The following is a 22076-nucleotide window of genomic DNA, read 5'->3' as shown; positions in this document are numbered from 1 at the left end:
TCAGTGAGATATTCGACGATACAGAACAACTTGCTATTCTCAGTATGTTGAATTAATACTGTGCTTCAAAACAATTGTATGTCACTATTTTCTGATAAAGGAATTATTAATGAGAGATCTGCAGAACATTTTCAAAAATTTATTAAACTGAAATTAATACTTAATTAATCATTTACCAAGTCACTTACTTAATAATCCAGAGTTAAATTCTTAAATTAATACTTAATTAAATTAAGAAGTAGAATGCACACTACTAAAATTAACCAAATTATGTGCCAAATTATGCAGTACTGTGCATCATAAACACTTCATAAACACTATGGCTTCAGACATAATTGTTCCATCCAGACAAACTTGATCCAATCATACAATATTGTCACTAAATTCATATATCAAGACCTCCCAGTAGATGTTGTACTTCTGGATATGGCTTATAAGCATTCAATAAAGTTGGCCATAATTGCTTGTTGGTTAAATAGGGGCTTATTGCATAAATAGCCCTGTAGTAGATTGGATTGGTGTCTTTTTGATTGGAAGGTCGCACAGAGTTTTTGTGATTGATGAAAATGGAAATCAAGTGTATACTAATCCAACATTAGTCATTAGTGGAGTACCTCAAGGTACTCCACTAAAGTTTGGCTCATAGATCCATCTAAGCGATGGTCCAGAATCTTTACTAATTCAATGGTTCAAATGAGCCTAATGACATTTTTTAACCTACTTTTATTTGAGTCCCTATGGCCAACACAGCTCCACACGCTCCTCCTCCATCCCAATCTATTTAACATCTTATCCTTTATACCCTCCCAAGAAGATGGTTGGTCGAAACGGGCAATATTTGGCAATTTGTCACCCTTATCTGCAAAACTTGTCCTAGCCATCTCAATCTTTCTCTCAATAATAGCCCCAAAAAGTGTGATAGAACGTTATTCTTCGTACAGCTTACTATTTGAAATACAGTCTGTCTGACAGTTCCAAAAGGAATTAAAAGACAATTCTTCTGGAAAAAATCTAACAAATCCTCCTGCGTCTTTCGGAGTTGGTAATTTCGGAACCATGTGCGACCCCTGTCATCACTGTAGCTTCCAATATTCTAATCTTGGTTAGAATAGCAGTTTATTAAATGATATTATACAATAAATATTAGATGAGGCTTCAGGGAAAATTACTAAAAAGAAATTGAAAATAAATGAAGAAAATGAATGATAGTACTTAAATAGAATAGTATTTAATAAATATACACAATAATAAGTTATTAAATAAACTAACTAAACAAATTATACTTAGATAAGTAATTAAAAAATACTTACAGCATGCCGCAAAAATAGGTTATCTTCGCAAAATTGATCCAAACACCTCTTCAGCGCCTCAACTATTACAGAGTCACGTCTCTTACTATGAACATGAATCATCTCCTCAGTAAATCTATCAGGCAACATTTTGGAAATTTCTTCTTTTCTAATTGGCTTCGCTACATCAGGGTTGCATTTCGTATAAAAACGGACAAACTCTAAAGGGTTTTTGTCACCTTGCCCAAAGTTGACGTGGATAGAGGTTACAACAACATCGCTGGGCTGAATAAATGAATCCTTAGGGTCAAGGTATGATATCAGCTTTTTTTCAATGTCTGAATCGGATATCTATATATAAAAAAATAATAATAATAATAATATGAGTTGAAGAATGAAATCCCAGTTGGGAAGAAACGGCTATATAAAGACAAAAAAACAAAAATTGAAAGTGGAATTAATTTTTAGATTACTTAAGGACCAATTAAAAATGAATAAATAAATACTAGTAAAAAATATATAATAATAAAACAAAAATATTCAATTAACTAAGTAATGAACCCGCTAAAACCGGATATAAAACCAACTCGAAATTCTATTTTTCTTGTTAAATTGGCAGTAAAGTTATTAATAACAAAATAAATAATAAGATTAATGATAATAAATTATAATAAAAAGATTAATAATAAGACAAAAGACAGCAAATTTTAATACAAAAAAAGAAATTTTAGTATTTCACTATATAAATTGCGTCTGATAAAACAAAGTTCTTTGAGGTCTTAATAGATACTTTCTTGAAAGAAAAGTAAGAATGTCATAATATTTCAGAATTAATCGCTAAAAATGTCGCAAAGGAGTCATATAATTAATATACAATCATGTAATTATAATTTATGTTAATTATAAAATTACAAAATATATATTTATAATATATATTTTATATATAAATATATATAATTATTATTATGAAATATATAATTATATAATATATATAATTATAAAATATATATACACTCATATAATTATAATATAATATAAATATAATATATAATCATACAAGAGTCATACAATACAAGCTCATAAAAGCGCCTTAGATAAAATACATCTCCAACGAATATTCAATGATTCAATATCCAGTTTTATTTCTGTCGCCTTTTTGCAGTTGTGACTTTGTGACTAGATTACGCTAGGTTATGATTAGCTGCTCTCTTATTTATTTTTATTTTTCAGCTCTGTCTTTTTATTCCGTTGTTTTATTTTATCCTATTGTACATTTTTTCTTCTTCTATTTACATTGTCTTGCAGTGAATACAGCTAAGTGACTAAGCTAAGTCGAATCCTTAGAATTTATTGTAATGTCTTGCAGTGAATACAGCTAAGCGACTAAGCTAAGTCGAATCAACATATTTGGCCATACGAGATTAATAAATTCCTATAATATTCTTCCATCGCTTCAAAATGTTAACTTATAAGCTAAAAATGTTATTACATAAATTTATGTCTGTACATAAAAATATTTGTACATAAATTTACTTTAAATGGCACCATTGGCAAATTTAATATGATGTTCAAGAAATTTCAATCTACTATTGAAAGTCTCATTTCATAATAGAGATTGAATACAAATTTTAATTAAGCGAATACAGCTAAGCGACTATATAAAATAACAATAATATTACTACTGGGGCAGCAACTACATACCATGTCATACCAACATACTAACATACCAACATACTACTGGGCAGCAACTACATACCATGTCATACCAACATACTAACATACTACTAACATACCAACATACTACTGGGGCAGCAACTACATACCATGCCATACTAACATACTAACATACTACTAACATACCAACATACTACTGGAGCAGCAACTACATACCATGTCATACCAACATACTACTAACCTGAAGCTAAGCTAAGCGAAAGTTTCAGTTGAAATGTTTGTAAAGTTTTCTGCTTTTTACGGGCGGACATTTTCGCTTAGGTTTTTGTTCAACATTTTTTTTAAAGAAAAATTTCACCATTACATACACATTTTCATTTCATTCTATTTTTTGTTTTAAAATGAATAAATAAAAGAATGAAAAAACCTGATAGATAAGAAGCTTAAATCCGTTTCAATACGAGTCCACCAAGAGAAACAAGTTTCACCGAGAGAATCCACCAAGAGAAACAAGTTTCACCGCTTAGATCTAAAAAAACGAAAAGAAACTAAACAAAGATTTGCCAGGCTGCAAGAGTTAAAAAATGTTAGAAGGCGTTGAGATGTTCACCACTCTAGTTTCAAATCTAATTCAATTGGTTCACCAATATTAGATTAAAGAAATATTAAAAATCATTCTCATTATCATCAATTACCTTTTCCGCCCAAACCAACGATCCCATGAACTATTCCTGTTTAGAAAATCTCGTAAAGTTGGCTGCAATAACTCAAAACGTTTTGTTACACATTTTCTTTAATAAATAATTTCTATGACCACACTGGCTAAGTATGACAAGATGAGAAAAAACTCAAGAAGAAGAAAAAACGAGGATATTTACAGCCAGTGAATAAGTAAAAATGCAATGCAGATATGTGGCCGAGACATCTGCTCAGCCGTCTTTAGTGCAAAGATAGAAAAATAATTAAAAACTAAAAAAAAAAAACAACCACTAAAGTAAATAAAAACAAACCATAAAAACAACCACTTAAATGAAAATAGACCCTTTCCATGTAACGGTGAAAGGGTAATTAAATAGAAAATCTGATATTGAATGGCAATTAAGAATTGGATGTCTCGGCCGAAATATTTGCATTGGATTTTTACCTTTTCACTGGCTCGAAATATCCCCGATTTTTCTTCTGCTTGAGTTTTTCTAATCTTTTTAAGAATTGAAGATACGTTGCTTTTTGACACATGTTATTTGAGACACTTTTGGCCCGCCTGCAGCACTCCTCTCCCCCTACTGCCCCTCCTAGTACAAACTCTTTTAGGGAAAGATTGGGATGTTGCAGCTTATTTAAACCAAAATCACGTATCAATTTTTGATCTGAATGCTTGGAGAACCAAAGGGTAGCAATTGTTGGACCTAATTATATTAGGGAGGTTTTTCTTTGAAGCAGAGAAACAATATTTTTTTTCCGTCTCGGAAAACGTGAAATTCATCTGACGAAGCGAAATTTGACTCTAATCAGAGCCTAGCTTTGGAAGTAGTTACCTGCAGTCTGCCATCACACGGGCTAGCAGCGCCAACAAAGGTGTACAACTGCCGCCTCTCAAGTCTTTCAACCAGTTTCTGAGCAGGTTCAAGTTCTGGCTCATAGCTCGTACCAATAATATCAAGAACGGAATCATTCAAACGAGTATATATAAAAGGGTCTTGATATACTTCTGACAGCCTCAGTGAAGATGGCCTAAAATAGATTAACTGAATAGAAACTTGAAAAATTGATAGAGCAGAGTTGATTTGATAGCTATGACATAGTTACGGATAAAACTACCTCATCCTTGTTTGAATTAAATAAAAAAAACAAGTTTTTTAAACTGAAAGTAAGGAGCGACATTAAAACTTAAAACGAACAGAAATTATTCCGTATATGAAAGGGGCTGTCCCCTCCTCAGCGCCTCGCTCTTTACACTAAATTTTTTTATAGTTTTAAAAAATAAAGTTTTGAGACAGAGTCAAACTTTAGCGTAAAGAGCGAGGCGTTTAGGAGGGGACAGCCCCTTTCATATACGGAAGACTTTCTGAGCGTCTTAAGTTTTAATGCCGCTCCTTACTTTCAGTTTAAAAAACTTGTTTTTTTTATTTAATTTCTGATGGTTTTTTAGTTAATGCAGCTTTTATTTGCATAAAAATTTTACTTTTCTTTTGCTAAATGGATGTCTTTACAAATTAACTTTCGTAACTAACTTTTATATTCGTATATTTTTCTTCTGGCAAAAAATACAAAATTGCAGATTTTTGCACATATGAGCTTGAAACCTATGTAATAGGGTTTTCTGATACGCTGAATCTGACGGTGGGATTTTCATTAAAATTCTTTCACTTGTAGGGGATGTTTCCCCCTCTTTAAAAAATCGAGTAAATTTTCTCAGGCTTGTAGCCTTTGATGAGTAATACTAAACTTAATAAAATTTATATATTTATAATCAGCATTATAAACACGTTCTTTTGATATATTTATTGACATCAAAATTCCCTTTTTAAAAGTTTTTGTTACTATTGAGCCTTATCGCTTGTTTTTTTATTGTTTTTTTTATTACGTATATGTTATTAAGTATATGATGCGGTTTTCCTCTTAGTCAATACCACGCTCTTTACGTTAAAAGTTAAAAAAAATTGATTCACAAACCCCTGAATAACAGAGGCCGAATAGATAGCTCTTTTGAAAGCACTAAAAAAAACTGTAGCGTAAAGAGCGAGGTATTGAATTGGGGGAGAACCCCCTCACATATGTTATAATTTATGTTAGTTTTAAGTTCTAATATTCCTTCTTACATTTCAGTTTAAAAAACTTGTTTTTTTTAAATTTAATTTCCGCTAGTTTTTTAAATAATGCTTGGAAATCCGGCGCCCCCTTCATCGAACTATTTCTTACCCCAAAGACACATCCTCTACGGACCGATTCTCCCGAGTAACTCCCTCCTCTAGCCCCCCCTCCAGAAAAAATCCTTCCTTAAGATGGTTGTATACTTCCCAATAACCAATAAATAATGCTGGCAAGTCTTGCTTCATGGCAATTTCCCTTCCCCCATGAAAACTTCCTTCATCAACAGATCCTCCAACATAACCACCGACCCCCCCTTACCTCCCACTACCAGAAAAAAAACCTCCTGAAAACTTCTGTATACTTCCCAATAACCAATACTCGTACTATATGTTAACATTGGGTAAAGTTCATAACTTTTAGCCCTCCCTCTGGGAACCTCGGGGGATTAAGTCATCCTAAAAGACATATTTATCATATTTTCGACCATGCTGAACAAAATGGCTATATCAAAATTTTGATCGGGTGACTTTGGGAAAAAAATAAGCGTGGGAGGGGACCCAGTTGCCCTCCATTTTTTTTGTCACTTGGAAATGGCACTAGAACTTTTGATTTTCGTTCCAATGAGCCCTCCTACGATATTCTAGGACCACTGGGTCAATACGATCATCCCTGGGGAAAAAAACAAAAAACAAACAAACAAACAAACAAATAAACACGCATCCGTGATCTTTCTTCTGGCAAAAAATGTAAAATTCCAAATTTTTGTAGATAGGAGCTTGAAACCTCTACAGTAGGGTTCTCTGATATGCTGAATATGATGGTGTGATTTTCATTTAGGTTCTATAACTTTTCGGGGGTCTTTCCCCCTTTTTTTGAAAATCAGCCAAATTTTCTCAGGCGCGTAACTTTTGATGGGTCACACTAAACTTGATGAAAGTTATATATTTGAAATCAGCATTGAAATCTGATTCTTTTGATATATCTATTGATATCAAAAACCCGTTTTCTAGAGTTTCGGTTACCATTGAGCCGGGTCGCTCCTTACTTACAGTTCGTTACCACGAACTGTTTGATTTCCATATGTATACAATAATATCTCCTAAACTATGATGTAACAATCACACGTGCGCAACAGACCAAATAAATAATAACACCTGTGCACTCTACTTAGCATTTGTCAAATATCCAGTAGCTTAAAAAGTGCCGGTACCGGGATCCGAAGGGGGCACTGGCCCCCCGGACGTAGATACCCCTCACTACTGTGAAGATGGCCTAAAATAGATTAAAGTAATATTTATAAGGAATTAAACATAATAAATTAAATACACTATTGACAAGATTCCAAAAGCGTGTAGATAGTACTGTCAATTTTCCTCTCAAATTTTCCGTGTTCAAATGGTGTTGGTATTGATCAGAGCATTGGTACTTATTAAATATCCAGACCATACTCAAGATCTTGATTTGAGTAAAAACCGGTTTCTTTCTGTATTTTAGTATGTACTTAGTGATATTCAGCTTAGCCTGAGAGAGATAAACTACAATGTAGGTATATTTTGATTAAACATTTAATATATAGATTTGGTATTTGGTTAGATTAGGTATTTAATATAATGCGTTCTGTGCAGCCTGCTTTCCATAATTCTCTGCTGTAGTTTCCATAATTTTGTTAATAAAGTATTATATTTTCATCATATTTTGGTACATTCTATAAGGATTAACCTAACTTCACTTCTTGGGTATGGTCGGGATATTTAACAAGTACGAGAGCATTTTCTAATTTCCTATGTTGTACTGGATTAGGTATTGTCTAAGTTCATTTTTCTCGGCTTCAAAACTCGTATTTCTGTTTGTGTGTGTTTTTTTCCTTTATTTACACTTCAATAGCATCATTTTAATGTCTGCAAAGATGATAAAAATGAATCTTTATTAACACTAAGCCAGTGATTTTCATCAGATTTTCGCTGTACTGTTTCTAAATCTGTTTCAGAGCTGTAATTGCCCAATCAGTTTCTTGGCGGTATTGTGATGTTTTTGTCCGATTAATAATATGATATATTTATTAAACTTTAACAACAATTTGCACACAAATAACATCATTTAAATTCACTATAATAAGAAAGAAAGGAAAAAAATATATATAAAATAATAATAATATTACAACTGGGGCAGCAACTACATACCATGTCATACCAACGTACTAACATACCAACATACTACTAACAAACCAACATACTACTGGGGCAGCAACTACATACCATGTCATGCCAATATACTAACATACCAACATACTACTGGGGCAGCAACTACATATCATGTCATACCAACATACTACTGGGGCAGTAACTACATACCATGTCATACCAACATACTACTAACATACCAACATACTACTGGGGCAGCAACTACATACCATGTCATACCAACATACTACTAACATATTTACATACTAGTGGGAGAGCAACTACATACCATGTCATACCAACATACTACTAACATACTACTGGGGCAGCAACTTCATACCATGTCATACCAACATACTAACATACTACTAACAACAACATACTACTGGGCAGCAACTACATGCCATGTCATATCCATATACTAACATACTACTAGCATACCAACATACTTCTGTGGCAGCAACTACATACCATGTCATACCAACATACTACTGGGGCAGCAACTACATACCATGTCATACCAACATACTAATATACTACTAACATACCAACATACTTCTGAGGCAGCAACTACATACTACATACCAACATACTACTGGGCAGGAACTACATACCATGTCATACCAACATACTACTAAAATACCAACATACTACTGGGGCAGCAACTACATACCATGTCATACCAACATACTAACATACTACTAACATACCAACATACTTCTGGGGCAGCAACTACATAGCATGTCATACCAACATACTAATATACTACTAACATACCAACATACTACTGGGGCAGCAGCTACATACCATGTCCTACCAACATACTACTAACATACCAACATACTACTGGGCAGCAACTACATACCATGTCATACCAACATATTACTAAAATACCAACATACTACTGGGGCAGCAACTACATACCATGTCATACCAACATACTAACATACTACTAACATACCAACATACTTCTGGGGCAGCAACTACATAGCATGTCATACCAACATACTAATATACTACTAACATACCAACATACTACTGGGGCAGCAGCTACATACCATGTCATACCAACATACTACGAACATACCAACACTAATGGGGCAGCAACTACATACCATGTCATACCAACATACTACTAACATATTTACATACTAGTGGGAGAGCAACTACATACCATGTCATACCAACATACTACTAACATACTACTGGGGCAGCAACTTCATACCATGTCATACCAACATACTAACATACTACTAACAACAACATACTACTGGGCAGCAACTACATGCCATGTCATATCCACATACTAACATACTACTAGCATACCAACATACTTCTGTGGCAGCAACTACATACCATGTCATACCAACATACTACTGGGGCAGCAACTACATACCATGTCATACCAACATACTAATATACTACTAACATACCAACATACTTCTGAGGCAGCAACTACACACCATGTCATACCAACATACTACTAACATACCAAAATACTACTGGGGCAGCAACTACATACCATGTCATACCAACATACTACTAACATACCAACATACTAGTGGGGCAGCAACTACATACCATGTCATACCAACATACTACTAACATACCAACATACTACTGGGGCAGCAAATACATACCATGTAATACTAACATACTACTAACATACCAACATACTACTGGGGCAGCAATTACATACCGTGTCATACCAACATACTACTAACATACCAACATACTACTGGGGCAGCAACTACATACCATGTCATACGAAAATACTAACATACTACTAACATACCAACATACTAATGGGGCAGTAACTACATACCATGTCATACCAACATACTACTAAAATACCAACATACTACTGGGGCAGCAACTACATACCATGTCATACCAACATACTAACATACTACTAACATACCAACATACTTCTGGGGTAGCAACTACATAGCATGTCATACCAACATACTACTAACATACCAATATACTACTGGGGCAGCAGCTACATACCATGTCATACCAACATACTAACATACTACTAACATACCAACACTACTGGGGCAGCAACTACATACCATGTCATACCAACATACTACTAACATATTTACATACTAGTGGGAGAGCAACTACATACCATGTCATACCAACATACTACTAACATACTACTGGGGCAGCAACTACATACCATGTCATACCAACATACTAACATACTACTAACAACAACATACTACTGGGCAGCAACTACATGCCATGTCATATCCACATACTAACATACTACTAGCATACCAACATACTTCTGTGGCAGCAACTACATACCATGTCATACCAACATACTACTGGGGCAGCAACTACATACCATGTCATACCAACATACTAATATACTACTAACATACCAACATACTTCTGAGGCAGAAACTACACACCATGTCATACCAACATACTACTAACATACCAAAATACTACTGGGGCAGCAACTACATACCATGTCATACCAACATACTACTAACATACCAACATACTAGTGGGGCAGCAACTACATACCATGTCATACCAACATACTACTAACATACCAACATACTACTGGGGCAGCAAATACATACCATGTAATACTAACATACCAACATACTACTGGGGCAGCAATTACATACCGTGTCATACCAACATACTACTAACATACCAACATACTACTGGGGCAGCAACTACATACCATGTCATACGAAAATACTAACATACTACTAACATACCAACATACTAATGGGGCAGTAACTACATACCATGTCATACCAACATGCTAACATACTACTAACATACCAACATACTACTGGGGCAGCAACTACATACCATGTCATACCAACATACTAACATACCAACATACTCCTGGGCAGCAACTACATACCATGTCATACCAACATACTAACATACCAACATACTACTGGGGCAGAAACTACATACCATGTCACACCAACATACTACTAACATACTTCTGGGGCAGCAACTACATACCATGTCATACCAACATACTACTAACATACCAACATACTACTGGGGCAGCAACTACATATCATGTCATACCAACATACTACTAACATACCAACATACTAGTGGGGCAGCAACTACATACCATGTCATACCAACATACTACTAACATACCAACATAATACTGGGGCAGCAAATACATACCATGTCATACTAACATACTACTAACATACCAACATACTACTGGGGCAGCAACTAAATACCATGTCATACCAACATACTACTAACATACCAACATACTACTGGGGCAGCAACTACATACCATGTCATACCAAAATACTAACATACCAACATACTAATGGGGCAGCAACTACATACCATGTCATACCAACATACTACTAACATACCAACATACTACTGGGGCAGCAACTACATACCATGTCATACCAACATACTACTAACATACCAACATACTACTGGGGCAGCAACTACATACCATGTCATACCAACATACTACTAACATACCAACATACTTCTGGGGCAGCAACTACATACCATGTCATACCAACATACTACTAACATACCAACATACTTCTGGGGCAGCAACTACATACCATGTCATACCAACATACTACTAACATACCAACATACTTCTGGGGCAGCAACTACATACCATGTCATACCAACATACTACTAACATACCAACATACTAATGGGGCAGCAACTACATACAATGTCATACCAACATACTAACTAACAAACAATTACAATTTAAATCAAACCAAATCAAATAATTGTAATGTTTTCATTAGGTTAATATGTTTACTTTACTTATCCATTGCCAGTTCTTAGAGATGACAACTGGTTTTGATGAAACAGGTGAACCATCCCAGCTAAGCGGGGCTCAAGCTGTATTTCGTTTTTTTTGTATTTATATTATATTATAGTCTCAAGAGGCGTATTAATTGAGGGAAAGTCAGTAATATTTTAATACAAATGAATGAATAATACAATGAAAAAATACAATTGAATGCGCATTGTCAGTTTAATATACATAGACCGATATTTGGTAATCCTAATGATAATATTATTTGATTTATTAAATCTATAAAAGAAAAAACATATATATTTTTTCAGTAAAGGACACATTATGATCTGACCTTGGGAAGGCATAGGAGTTTTGAGCCCAACTTATGTTAATTTCTGTTCGTTTTGGGTTTGACTCGGTTATTTATTGTTATTTCTGTTTGTTTTGGGTTTCATTTATTTATTGATGCTGATTTGTGGTAGTTTCATGCTTGGTAGATTATTTTATTTTATTTTGGATCATTTTTGGTTTAATGCAGTTCTTTACTTTTCTTTGAAAAACCTTTTTTGTAAAAAAAAAAGTTTTTTTCTAATTAATTGCAAATAAAATCAAATGAAATTAAAGCTGTTTCACGAAAGAGATTTTTAAAAAATGTCTTTCTTTTCACTGAGCGAAACTCAAACGATTTTATTGTCCAACACCATACACGGTCATGCCGATCAGTGGCAGTTCTTGTCATAAAAAAGGATAAGACACTAAACATATAAAAATCACAGCTATAGACATCGTCATACAAAATTATATGTTAAAACTCGGTGCCCCTGGTACTAACACTCAAAGCGCAAAACGATAAAAAGTTCACAATGTGTTTTGAATGATACCATTATCTTTCGTCAGAATCCGACTCTCAGAGCCTCAACAGGCTCTGATTCTTTCTTCTTCTTCTTCTCAATTTTGTAGACAAACCCTGGATCCTCCTCATTTTTTTTAGGATTAAAGAAAGAACTAAAATGGACAAACAACGAATCTGAATAGAAGGAAAAAAGTAAAGCAACACTAGACCAATTTTCTTTCTTCTTCTTCTTCTTCTTCTCAATTTTGTAGACAAATCCTGGATCCTCCTCATTTTTTTTAGGATTAAAGAAAGAACAAAATGGACAAACAACGAATCTGAATAGAAGGAAAAAAGTAAAGCAACACTAGACGAATTTTCTTTCTTCTTCTTCTTAATTTTGTAGACAAATCCTGGATCCTCCTCATTTTTTTTTTTAGGGTTAAAGAAAGAACAAAATGGACAAACAACGAATCTGAATAGAAGGAAAAAAGTAAAGCAACACTAGACGAATTTTCTTTCTTCTTCTTCTCAATTTTGTAGACAAATCCTGGATCCTCCTCATTTTTTTTTTAGGGTTAAAGAAAGAACAAAATGGACAAACAACGAATCTGAATAGAAGGAAAAAAGTAAAGCAACACAAGACGAATTTTCGACATTTTTATAGTGACCGAGCGTGTCCTGACGAACCTTTAATTTCTACCTATGACTAGCGTAATCATGCAGATAACGGAACTTTTAATTTCTGTTCAAATGAGCCCTCTCCCGATGTTCCAGAACCATTGGTTCGATACGATCCCCCCTGGAAAAAAAAGAAGAAAGAAACACGGATCTGTGATCTTACTTCTGGCAAAAAAATACAGAATTCCACATTTTTGTAGATTTGAGCTTCAAACCTCAACAGTAGGGTTCTCTGATACTAAAAAGTGCAACTATGTGCACGCAAAACAATAAAAGTGCATAATGTGTTTTGAATGATACGTTTACCTTTCGTCGGAATCCGACTCTCTGAGCATCAACAAGCTTTATATTCCTTCTTCTAAATTTGGTAGACAAACCCTGGATCCTCCTCATTTTTTTTTTTTATTTAAAGAAAGAACAAAAATTGACAATGAACGAATCTGACTAGAAAGAAAAACGAAAACCAACACTAGGCCAATTTTCGACATGTTTTAAGTGACCTAGCGTGTCCTAATTGACCTTTCAGTTCTACCAATGTGACATGCACAATATGCATGTGACATACCTATATGCACAATGATGCGTTGTCTAAAGACTCATGGGTGAATTGCTAGTGCAGCAAATAATACGGAAAATATACTTTATATTATTTGTATTTCATTCTATATTTTATTTTAATCTACATATTTTTACATATAGCAAATATTTTTAATATTTTTTTATATTTTTTATATTTTTTCGATTTGCAAGATAATATGCTGGTGCGAATCCTTCCTCTACCAAATTTATATGTGATTTCCAACTTGGGTAGGAAGTTTCGAATTCGATCACTTTCTGATTAATCAAGACCGAAAAACTGAGAAACTTCTCACCCTTTACTGGTTCTTAGTTTGATATGCTTATCTGCTAGCAAGAAAATATCAACAAGCATCCTTTCAATGACTTTGCAAACTCTATGCTGATATGCACGCCTGTGAAGTGCTTCTCTGGTATGAAACATCTCATAGATTTCATAAGCATCTTTGTCCCTGGAATATATTTTTAGAAAGTTACAGTATTTCCATTCGTCCTTTTTATGTAAAAAGACAAAAAATTAAATAAAATGATAAAAATGATGGGGAGAAGGAGGAGGATAGAGAGAAAAAATGAATAAATTACTAGTAGTTTTTTTTAAGCTTCTGTATTACTCGAAAACGAAGATCTTTTTTTTTAAAGCCGTTGTTAGCTTTTAAACCTAATTTAAAATTTTCTCGTTCCGGAATTTCCTTCTGGACCTTCATTTCAATCAAAGTAATAAAGAATACCTATTTTACACTAAGAACTGAAAACAAAAAATTCAGCCTTTACACTGAGAGAACTAAAACTTCAGCCCCTTACTTACTTAATAAATTTGTCGTCGCAAAAGGATACTTTCCCAGATTTACTAAAGAAAGCTAGAAAAATTCCGCTGCACAAAGGAGGTTCTCGACTTGACCCGGCTTATTACAGACATATTTCTATTCTTTCATTATTTTCAAAAGTTTTTGAAAAACCTATGCAGCAGCAGCTACTCCTGTTTTTGGAGGAGAAAGGGCTTCTTAATAATCGCCAGTTTGGGTTCAGATCAGGACACTCCACCCAAGACGTACTAACAGCTTTAAGTTTATGGATAAACAAAGTTCTGGACTCTGGCCTACTAACTGCAGCGGTTCTGCTTGATATCAGAAAAGAATTTGATAGTATGTACCACTCAGTTCTCCTCGGGAAACTGTAACACTTAGGAATACGAGGTGAAGCTCTGGATTGGTTCGGATCTTATGTTAGGGACCGTAGGATTTATATGGGAGGAGATCCAAAGAACGATGAACTCGTCAACTGTGGTGTCCTCTAGGGCCCAATATTAGGCCTGCAACGATTCCTGATCCTGAATCGCACTTATCTTCACTGCTGTAACCTATGCCACGATGGAGATTACTTTCAGTTCGAAGATGATGACGATGAGCTCTTAGCCTTTGCCGATGATTAGATGCTAGGCTGTTGTGAAAAGGATAAGACAATGCTCATGTATAAGCTGAGGGATATTCTGGAGGAGACATATCTCTGGATGGATGCTAACCGACTAGTCATTAACGTATGATAAATCTTGCGTTTTATTTTTTCCCGAGACGTAGGTGTCCATCAAGAGATATATGGTATCCTAACTTCCAGAGGTCTGATTAGTCCGCCAGAAAAGTGTTTTACGAAATACTTGGGATTCCTCCTTGATGAGAATATGTTGTTCCTGTATCATATTCAAGGAGTAGAGACGAAGCTATCCCGAAATCTGAGTATAATAAAAAAACTGAAGCACAGCTTGCCACAGAATACACTTGCTCCTCTGTACAACGCCCTCATAAAGCCCCATTTACACTATTGTGCAGTGATCTAGAAGTCAAATTTCAAATCTCATGTGCAAACTGAATTCTATTCGTAGACAATGTCTCATATTCGTTGGAAAAAATTAAGAGTACTTATCACTAGAGTCCTTGCATCAACTGTCATGCTTGACCTTTATGTTTAAGTTTCTAGCTGGTAAGCTGCCATTTTCATTTAAAACATTATTCCGGCCTATCTCGAACCATCATAATTTGCCAACTCGATCTTCATCAAACCCGCACATACCCTTCACCCCGACTGTACGATCAGATTTTGCTCCAAATATAACATGCGCAAAGATATGGAATCTGATCCCGGAAGAGCTGAGAGGTAGGAGCTCCCTTGCGTCATTTAAAAAAAGAGTAAAAAAATCATTTATTGGCATTAAAAAAAGAAGAGAGAGAAACAGATTTATTCTAAACAAACAAACAATTTAACATCAGTTTAGCGGCCATTCCAAGAAGTAAAAACTTGTCCAAGGGGGTGGCGAAAATAGAATAATATAGCAAAACAATAAAAAAAAAAAAAACCATCTATATCACAGTCCCCAAACAGCACCACAAACCTTACACCTTAACATTTTCATTAAATTTACTATCATATTCATAATCATAACCATCACCCCCAGGAGCCATAAATATTTATCAATATCTTAAAAAAAACTAAAATTCATACTTACTAAAAAGCATCCCTTTAATTACTATCTTAAACGAAGAAATATCACCTATATTTTTTATATTTTGATCAAGATGGTTCCAACTTCTGATCCCCCTATGAAGCAGAGAAAACAGCGATCAGGCCAAAATAACCAGCGGAAAATTAATCTCTACAGATAACCAAGTATCATAATCATGGACGGAAGACCTGAGGTTTGCTAAGCTATCAAAACACGGGAGGTTTATACCCTTTTGAATCCTAAAAATCAATAGAAGTGTATACAACTCCCGTAATCCGGAAGCTGGCAGTATCTTTACACGTGAAAAGTTAGAGCCGAGTGTGATAAATAATGTAAAGTATGATAAATAAAAAGTTTAAGAATAAAATATAAACAACTAAAGTATGATTTTTTTCTATTATTTATGATAGGGTGGCTTTCCCTGGGGAAAGGAGGAGGAAGGTAATGGTTATTTTTTTTTTTTTTTTATTAATGAGAGGTAATGTATTGTTTTAGAGTAAGAGCGGTGACCACTCTGCGTTTTATGTTGAAATGATATTGATTGTAGTTCATCCACCAACGGACTGAGTATTTTATATTATGTGCGATTTACTTTTTGTCTTTGTAAACAAACCCATTGAATTGAATTATATTTTACTGCTTACTTATAATACCAGCGTTTTAGAGTGTGCGTTTAACTCAACTTCGATCAGCTCAAACGACTTAACTCAATTCTCTTTCCTCTCAGCCCCCGTTTAACACGACCAAAATTTAACTGAGCCCCATTTAGACGACCCCCATCTAATCCAACCCTCATTCATCTCAATACCAGTGTAATCTAACCTTCATTTAAGTCAATCCCCATGCAACTCAACCCTACTTAACGTAATCCCTATTCAATTCAACCTTTGCTTGACACAACTGTCACTCAAATTAGCCTATGAATAAGTTTGACCTATTGCTGATTAGAAATTTCCTAATTAAAAATTTGCTTCTCGCTTCGCTCGCAGTTTCTAATTTGAGGTGCAATGCCCTAAACGTACGGTGAGATCAAACGCTTTAGTAATTTTACAGGGTTTAAGCTTTAAGTTAAATCAAGCTTTTCGAGGTTTTGGTGATAAATTTTTCGAAGTTTCAAATAATTCGCTAGCTGAAAGATTTGCCATCCAACTCTTTTCTCAAATATAACCACCACCACGTAATTGGATCCTGCCAAGTACTTTAGGACGGCGTTGTCAAGACGAAATTATAAAAGCCACGTAAATGTGACAAATAGCTTTTAAATGACCTCCTAAACAGCTCTACCCGATGTTCTGCTGCCCTGATAGTGCTGAAGAAATAGAAAGGAAAAAAGCAGACTTATCAGCGTCTACAGCTCTTTTTCAAAATTCCCGTAAATTTGTTTCTGCAATAAACTTTTACTATTAAGATTCCTTACATATATCCGCTGGGCTTCCAATTGGCACATCCATACTTACAGATCAAAACTTGCTTCTCGCTTCACTTGCAGTTTCAGATTTCTATGGCAATGCCCTAAATTTAAGGTTAGATGTGATCTTTTAATAACTTTACATAGTTTAAGCTGTAAGACAAATTAAACTTCTTAAGGTTTTTGTGGTAAATTTTTCGAAGTTTCAACTAATTCGCTAGCTAAAAGATAACGTAGTATTCGATTTACCATTCAGCGCATTTTCCAAATACAATAATTGCTACTGCGTATTTGCGCCGAAGTTCCTCTAATGACAAAATATAGTCCTAAGCTATATACATTACGTTGCTGACTTATTTTTAATTGTCATTATGAACCAATTCTGTATGAGAAATAATTACAAAAAAATACTACACATCAAGAAGATTACCCGAGTTTTGTATATAGCCTAGGGCTTTATCCAGGCTTTATTGGGACAGGGACTGGGACCAAGGCCGTATCCAGGGAAGGTGGGGGGGAGGGGGGTGCGGGGTTTGAACCCCCCTCGAAATGTTTGTCCGACTCGTAAAAAGGTAAAAAGATGAATATAAACAAATTTTGGATGCATTTTTTAAGTTCATTTTTGGAACCTAGATACAGTTGCCCTGACTGGGATTTATCGGAACAGTAGCAATTGCTATATTCAGCAACAGCATTGAATGGCAAGTCGAAGTTGAAGCTACTGCTGCAACTTTTGTTGTGAGTTTAGCGAGGGCTGAGTTGAAAAGGGGTTCAGTTTAAAAGGTATTCAGTTGCATGGGAACAGTGATTTAGCTTAAATAGTTTTACATTCGATCGGCAACCCGAAAAGGACTCCCATGCAGCTGAGCCCTCGTTTAACTCAATCCATTTAGCTCAACCTCCGTTTCATCCAAACCCCGATTGACTCAACCCCGTTCAACTTAAATCCTATGCAACTCAACGCCCGCACAATTCAACCCCCATTTAACTCAACTCCCATTTAACTCAACTCAGCACCTCAACCCCCGCTTAACATAACACCTATGCAAGTCAACCCAACTCAAATCAATCCTTCCGAAATCAACAATATAACTAGAAAATGCAGCTCAGTGTATTATGTCAAAAGCGGTAAAATATTGTTATGATGCCATTAGAGGAGAAGCCCCGAATCAGCCAACCCGGCCGGATGGGAGTTAAGTAAAAAGTAAGATAAAAGTTGACTCGAATGAAATGGTCTTAATTCATTGGTTAATTCTTGTGTAAGTGTTTTTTATTTTATGTTGCTTTAATGAAATACTATCCCCCCTTATTTCTAAAAAAAGAAACAATTTCAATATATAAGACAGGCAAAGCTTTTTATACCCAGGGCCGGAACACACTCGAATTTCATAGTCGGAGCAACAGCTGCAACCTAGTACAGAGCAAAACAGTCTACAATAACCAAAAGCTTGAAAATGCATTAAAAAAATGTTTCGTGATAAAAACTTGTCGTAAATGTTAGTTTAGAAATAATAGCCATTATTTCAGTTCATGTTAAGAGTAAAAGTTTATAGCGTAAACATTTTCAAGGGAATTTTGAAAAATAACTTGAAATGCCGATAAGTCTCCTTTTATTCTTTTTTATTTCCCCAGCAGCACTAACAGGACATTTGAACATCGTAGAAAGCTGTTTAGGAGGTCGTTTGAAAGCTAATACTCACAAATGCTTTACATAATTCCATCATGACAACGCCATCATAAAATCGCATGTGGCACCAAAAATGAGACTTTACTGTCATTCCTGGAGTGTAATGGCTTAAAACTCTAAACAGTCTATCACTGAAATCTCAAAAACACTCGACCAGGTGTTTAAAATCTCCCTCTTGAATACTTCTAATCCTATTTCCCTTTGCGAAAAATAAAATAAATAAAAATAAAAAAGTGTAGAAAATAAAAAAAATGTTTTAAAAAAAACTTCCCTGTTTATGAAAAGGGTTGATTTAAATACAAAGCTGATTCATCAATGATATTTCTATCTCAACAGTAAACTGATTGCAAAACAGACTTCTGGAAACTTCGAAAAAGAGCTTGAAATCGGACATGTTTGCTTTCGTTTTTTGTCTAAAATCCAAAATTACCAATTTCTAGAGTTGGCTATGTTTATTTCATTGTTGTTTTTTTTGTGAATTATTGAAAATAAAAGTATCAATCAATCAAACCAAAATCTTTACCACAAAACCTTAAAAGGCTTGATACTTTAAGCTTAAATCATGTAAAGTTATTAAAGCATCACAGCTGACTTTAAGTTTGGGCATTATAATATAAGTTGGAAACTCTGAGTGAAGAGTTCCACAGGGTTCGGTACTTGGACCCTTATTATTTTTGATTTTATTTAATGATCTTCCACGGTCTGTAAGTAAACTGGAAACAAGAATGAGTGAGTGCAGTATAGAAGGATAGTGCGGCTACATTGCCTATGTTTGCTGATGATACATCTCTAGCGGTTATCGTAAAGTCAGAGAGGTTGCTCCAGAGAGTGTCAGAGGATGGCTATATCAAGTGTCAAGATGGCTGAGAGTGAATCAGCCAAAGGTAAATTCCGCTAAGAGCACTTTTCTCATATTTTCGAGGACATCGAATTATTATCTACGGATACAGCATATAACTATAAAGATGGTGTGATTGAACGTTAAAAGTTAGTAAAGTATCTTGGTGTTATTATAGATGAGACTTTCAGTTTCCGATCCCATATTGAAACATTATAGCGGATTTTATCGCGTAATTCGGGAATTATTCGCAAACTTAAACAAATGTTTCCAGTAAATATACTCTGAGGCTTCTCTATTTTTCGTTAATCCATCTTTATATTTTGTCCTAATCTTCTGCATGTTTGGGTCTTCAATTGTTAATACTGTGCGAATTATTCAAAACAAGTCTATTAGAGTATTGTCAGGTAAGTCTGAAAGAAAATCGGTTCGAGAAGTTTATAAAGATCTTAGGATATTGCCAGCGACGGGTCTTCATCATTTTTATATGTTAGTGTTTATGTGTATGATGTGGACCTGCTGCCGGAGTGTTTTACTGGTTTGTTTTAAAGCTGATGGAATAACTACAATACTAGGGGTATCTAGGGGTATGTAGGGGTATAACGATTATTATACTCCACCTATAGTGTCTGCCAGGTCCAAATTTTTATATGTTAGCGAACATATATGTTCATCATTTTTATATGTTAGTGTTTATGTGTATGATGTGGACCTGCTGCCGGAGTGTTTTAATGGTTTGTTTTAAAGCTGATGGAATAACTACAATACTAGGGGTATCTAGGGGTATGTAGGGGTATAATGATTATTATACTCCACCTATAGTGTCTGCCAGGTCCAAATTTTCTTATATTATGAAGGGTATTAAATTATGGACTAATTTGGAAAATGAAATAAAAGATAGAAGAATTTTATTAATTTTAATGGAAATTCTAAAGAAAATTATTAAGTAAGTATGAATTTTAGTTTTGTTTGTTTTAGAGGATATTTGACTCGATTTAAACTGTGTTGTGATTGTTTGTTGGCTGGTGAGTGTGACCCCGCAGCATGGATATGGCATGTAGTTGCTGACCCTGTAGTATTATTATAACTTTTTTTTTCTTTCTTTCTTATAGTGAATTTAGATGATGTTATATATTTTTTTTTTTTACCTGATTCACCCCAAATGCACCGCATGGTTTTGGGTGAATCATATCGATTTTTGTATGTAAAATGTTGTGAAAGTTAAATAAAAATATCAATATATCTATTGTCTAATATTATAGCAGTCAAGAACCACTGGTTGGTTTCACACTACTGAATTTCTAATAAACAGAAGAAAAAAGGTAATTATGATTACTTTTTTTTTAATAATATATTTTATTCACATCTACCTGAAACATACTTGACGGCCTTCGCCAGGGACATCTATGACCCGAACAAACTGAAGAAGCCTTTCATATCCGAAAGATGTCCTAAGACCAAGAGCGTGGGCATCACGAAGGAAATAGTCCCATTTATCGACATCCACTCCATTCCTTTTGTTAGCTATTATCTAAAAAAAGAAAAAAAGAACAAAAGGAGGAAACAAAAGGGAAGAGAAGAGGACAGAGGAAATAGTCCCATTCATTGACATATACTCCTTTTGTTAGCTATTATCTAAAAAAAGAAAAAAAGAACAAAAGGAGGAAAAAAAAGGGAAGAGAAGAGGAAAGAGGAAATAGTCCCATTCATTGACATATACTCCTTTTGTTAGCTATTATCTAAAAAAAGAAAAAAATAACAAAAGGAGGAAAAAAAAGGGAAGAGAAGAGGAAAGAGGAAATAGTCCCATTCATTGACATAT

At 34.6% G+C, this 22076-nt stretch overlaps 1 protein-coding gene across 3 annotated transcripts in view; it reads right to left on the bottom strand.

Moving 5' to 3' along the window:
• fal (SAM and HD domain containing deoxynucleoside triphosphate triphosphohydrolase falten) overlaps positions 1-22076 on the bottom strand; it is a 60287-nt gene that overhangs the window by 19580 nt on the left and 18631 nt on the right. For all 3 annotated transcript variants that reach the window (XM_089097747.1, XM_089097749.1, XM_089097748.1), the window contains exons 5-8: positions 21625-21785; positions 14124-14279; positions 4499-4694; positions 1311-1640 (exon numbers count right to left, since the gene is read on the bottom strand). In XM_089097747.1, the coding sequence (XP_088953873.1) occupies positions 1311-1640; positions 4499-4694; positions 14124-14279; positions 21625-21785 (843 nt within the window). The remainder of the gene's footprint in view (positions 1-1310; positions 1641-4498; positions 4695-14123; positions 14280-21624; positions 21786-22076) is intronic.

Source organism: Artemia sp. Qi Xiang Cuo, chromosome 12 (genome assembly GCF_049724085.1).
Source record: "Artemia sp. Qi Xiang Cuo chromosome 12, ASM4972408v1, whole genome shotgun sequence".
Lineage (NCBI taxonomy): Eukaryota > Metazoa > Arthropoda > Branchiopoda > Anostraca > Artemiidae > Artemia > Artemia sp. Qi Xiang Cuo.
The sequence above is the reverse complement of the archived record's forward strand: the minus strand, read 5'-3'. Positions and strand labels throughout refer to the sequence as shown.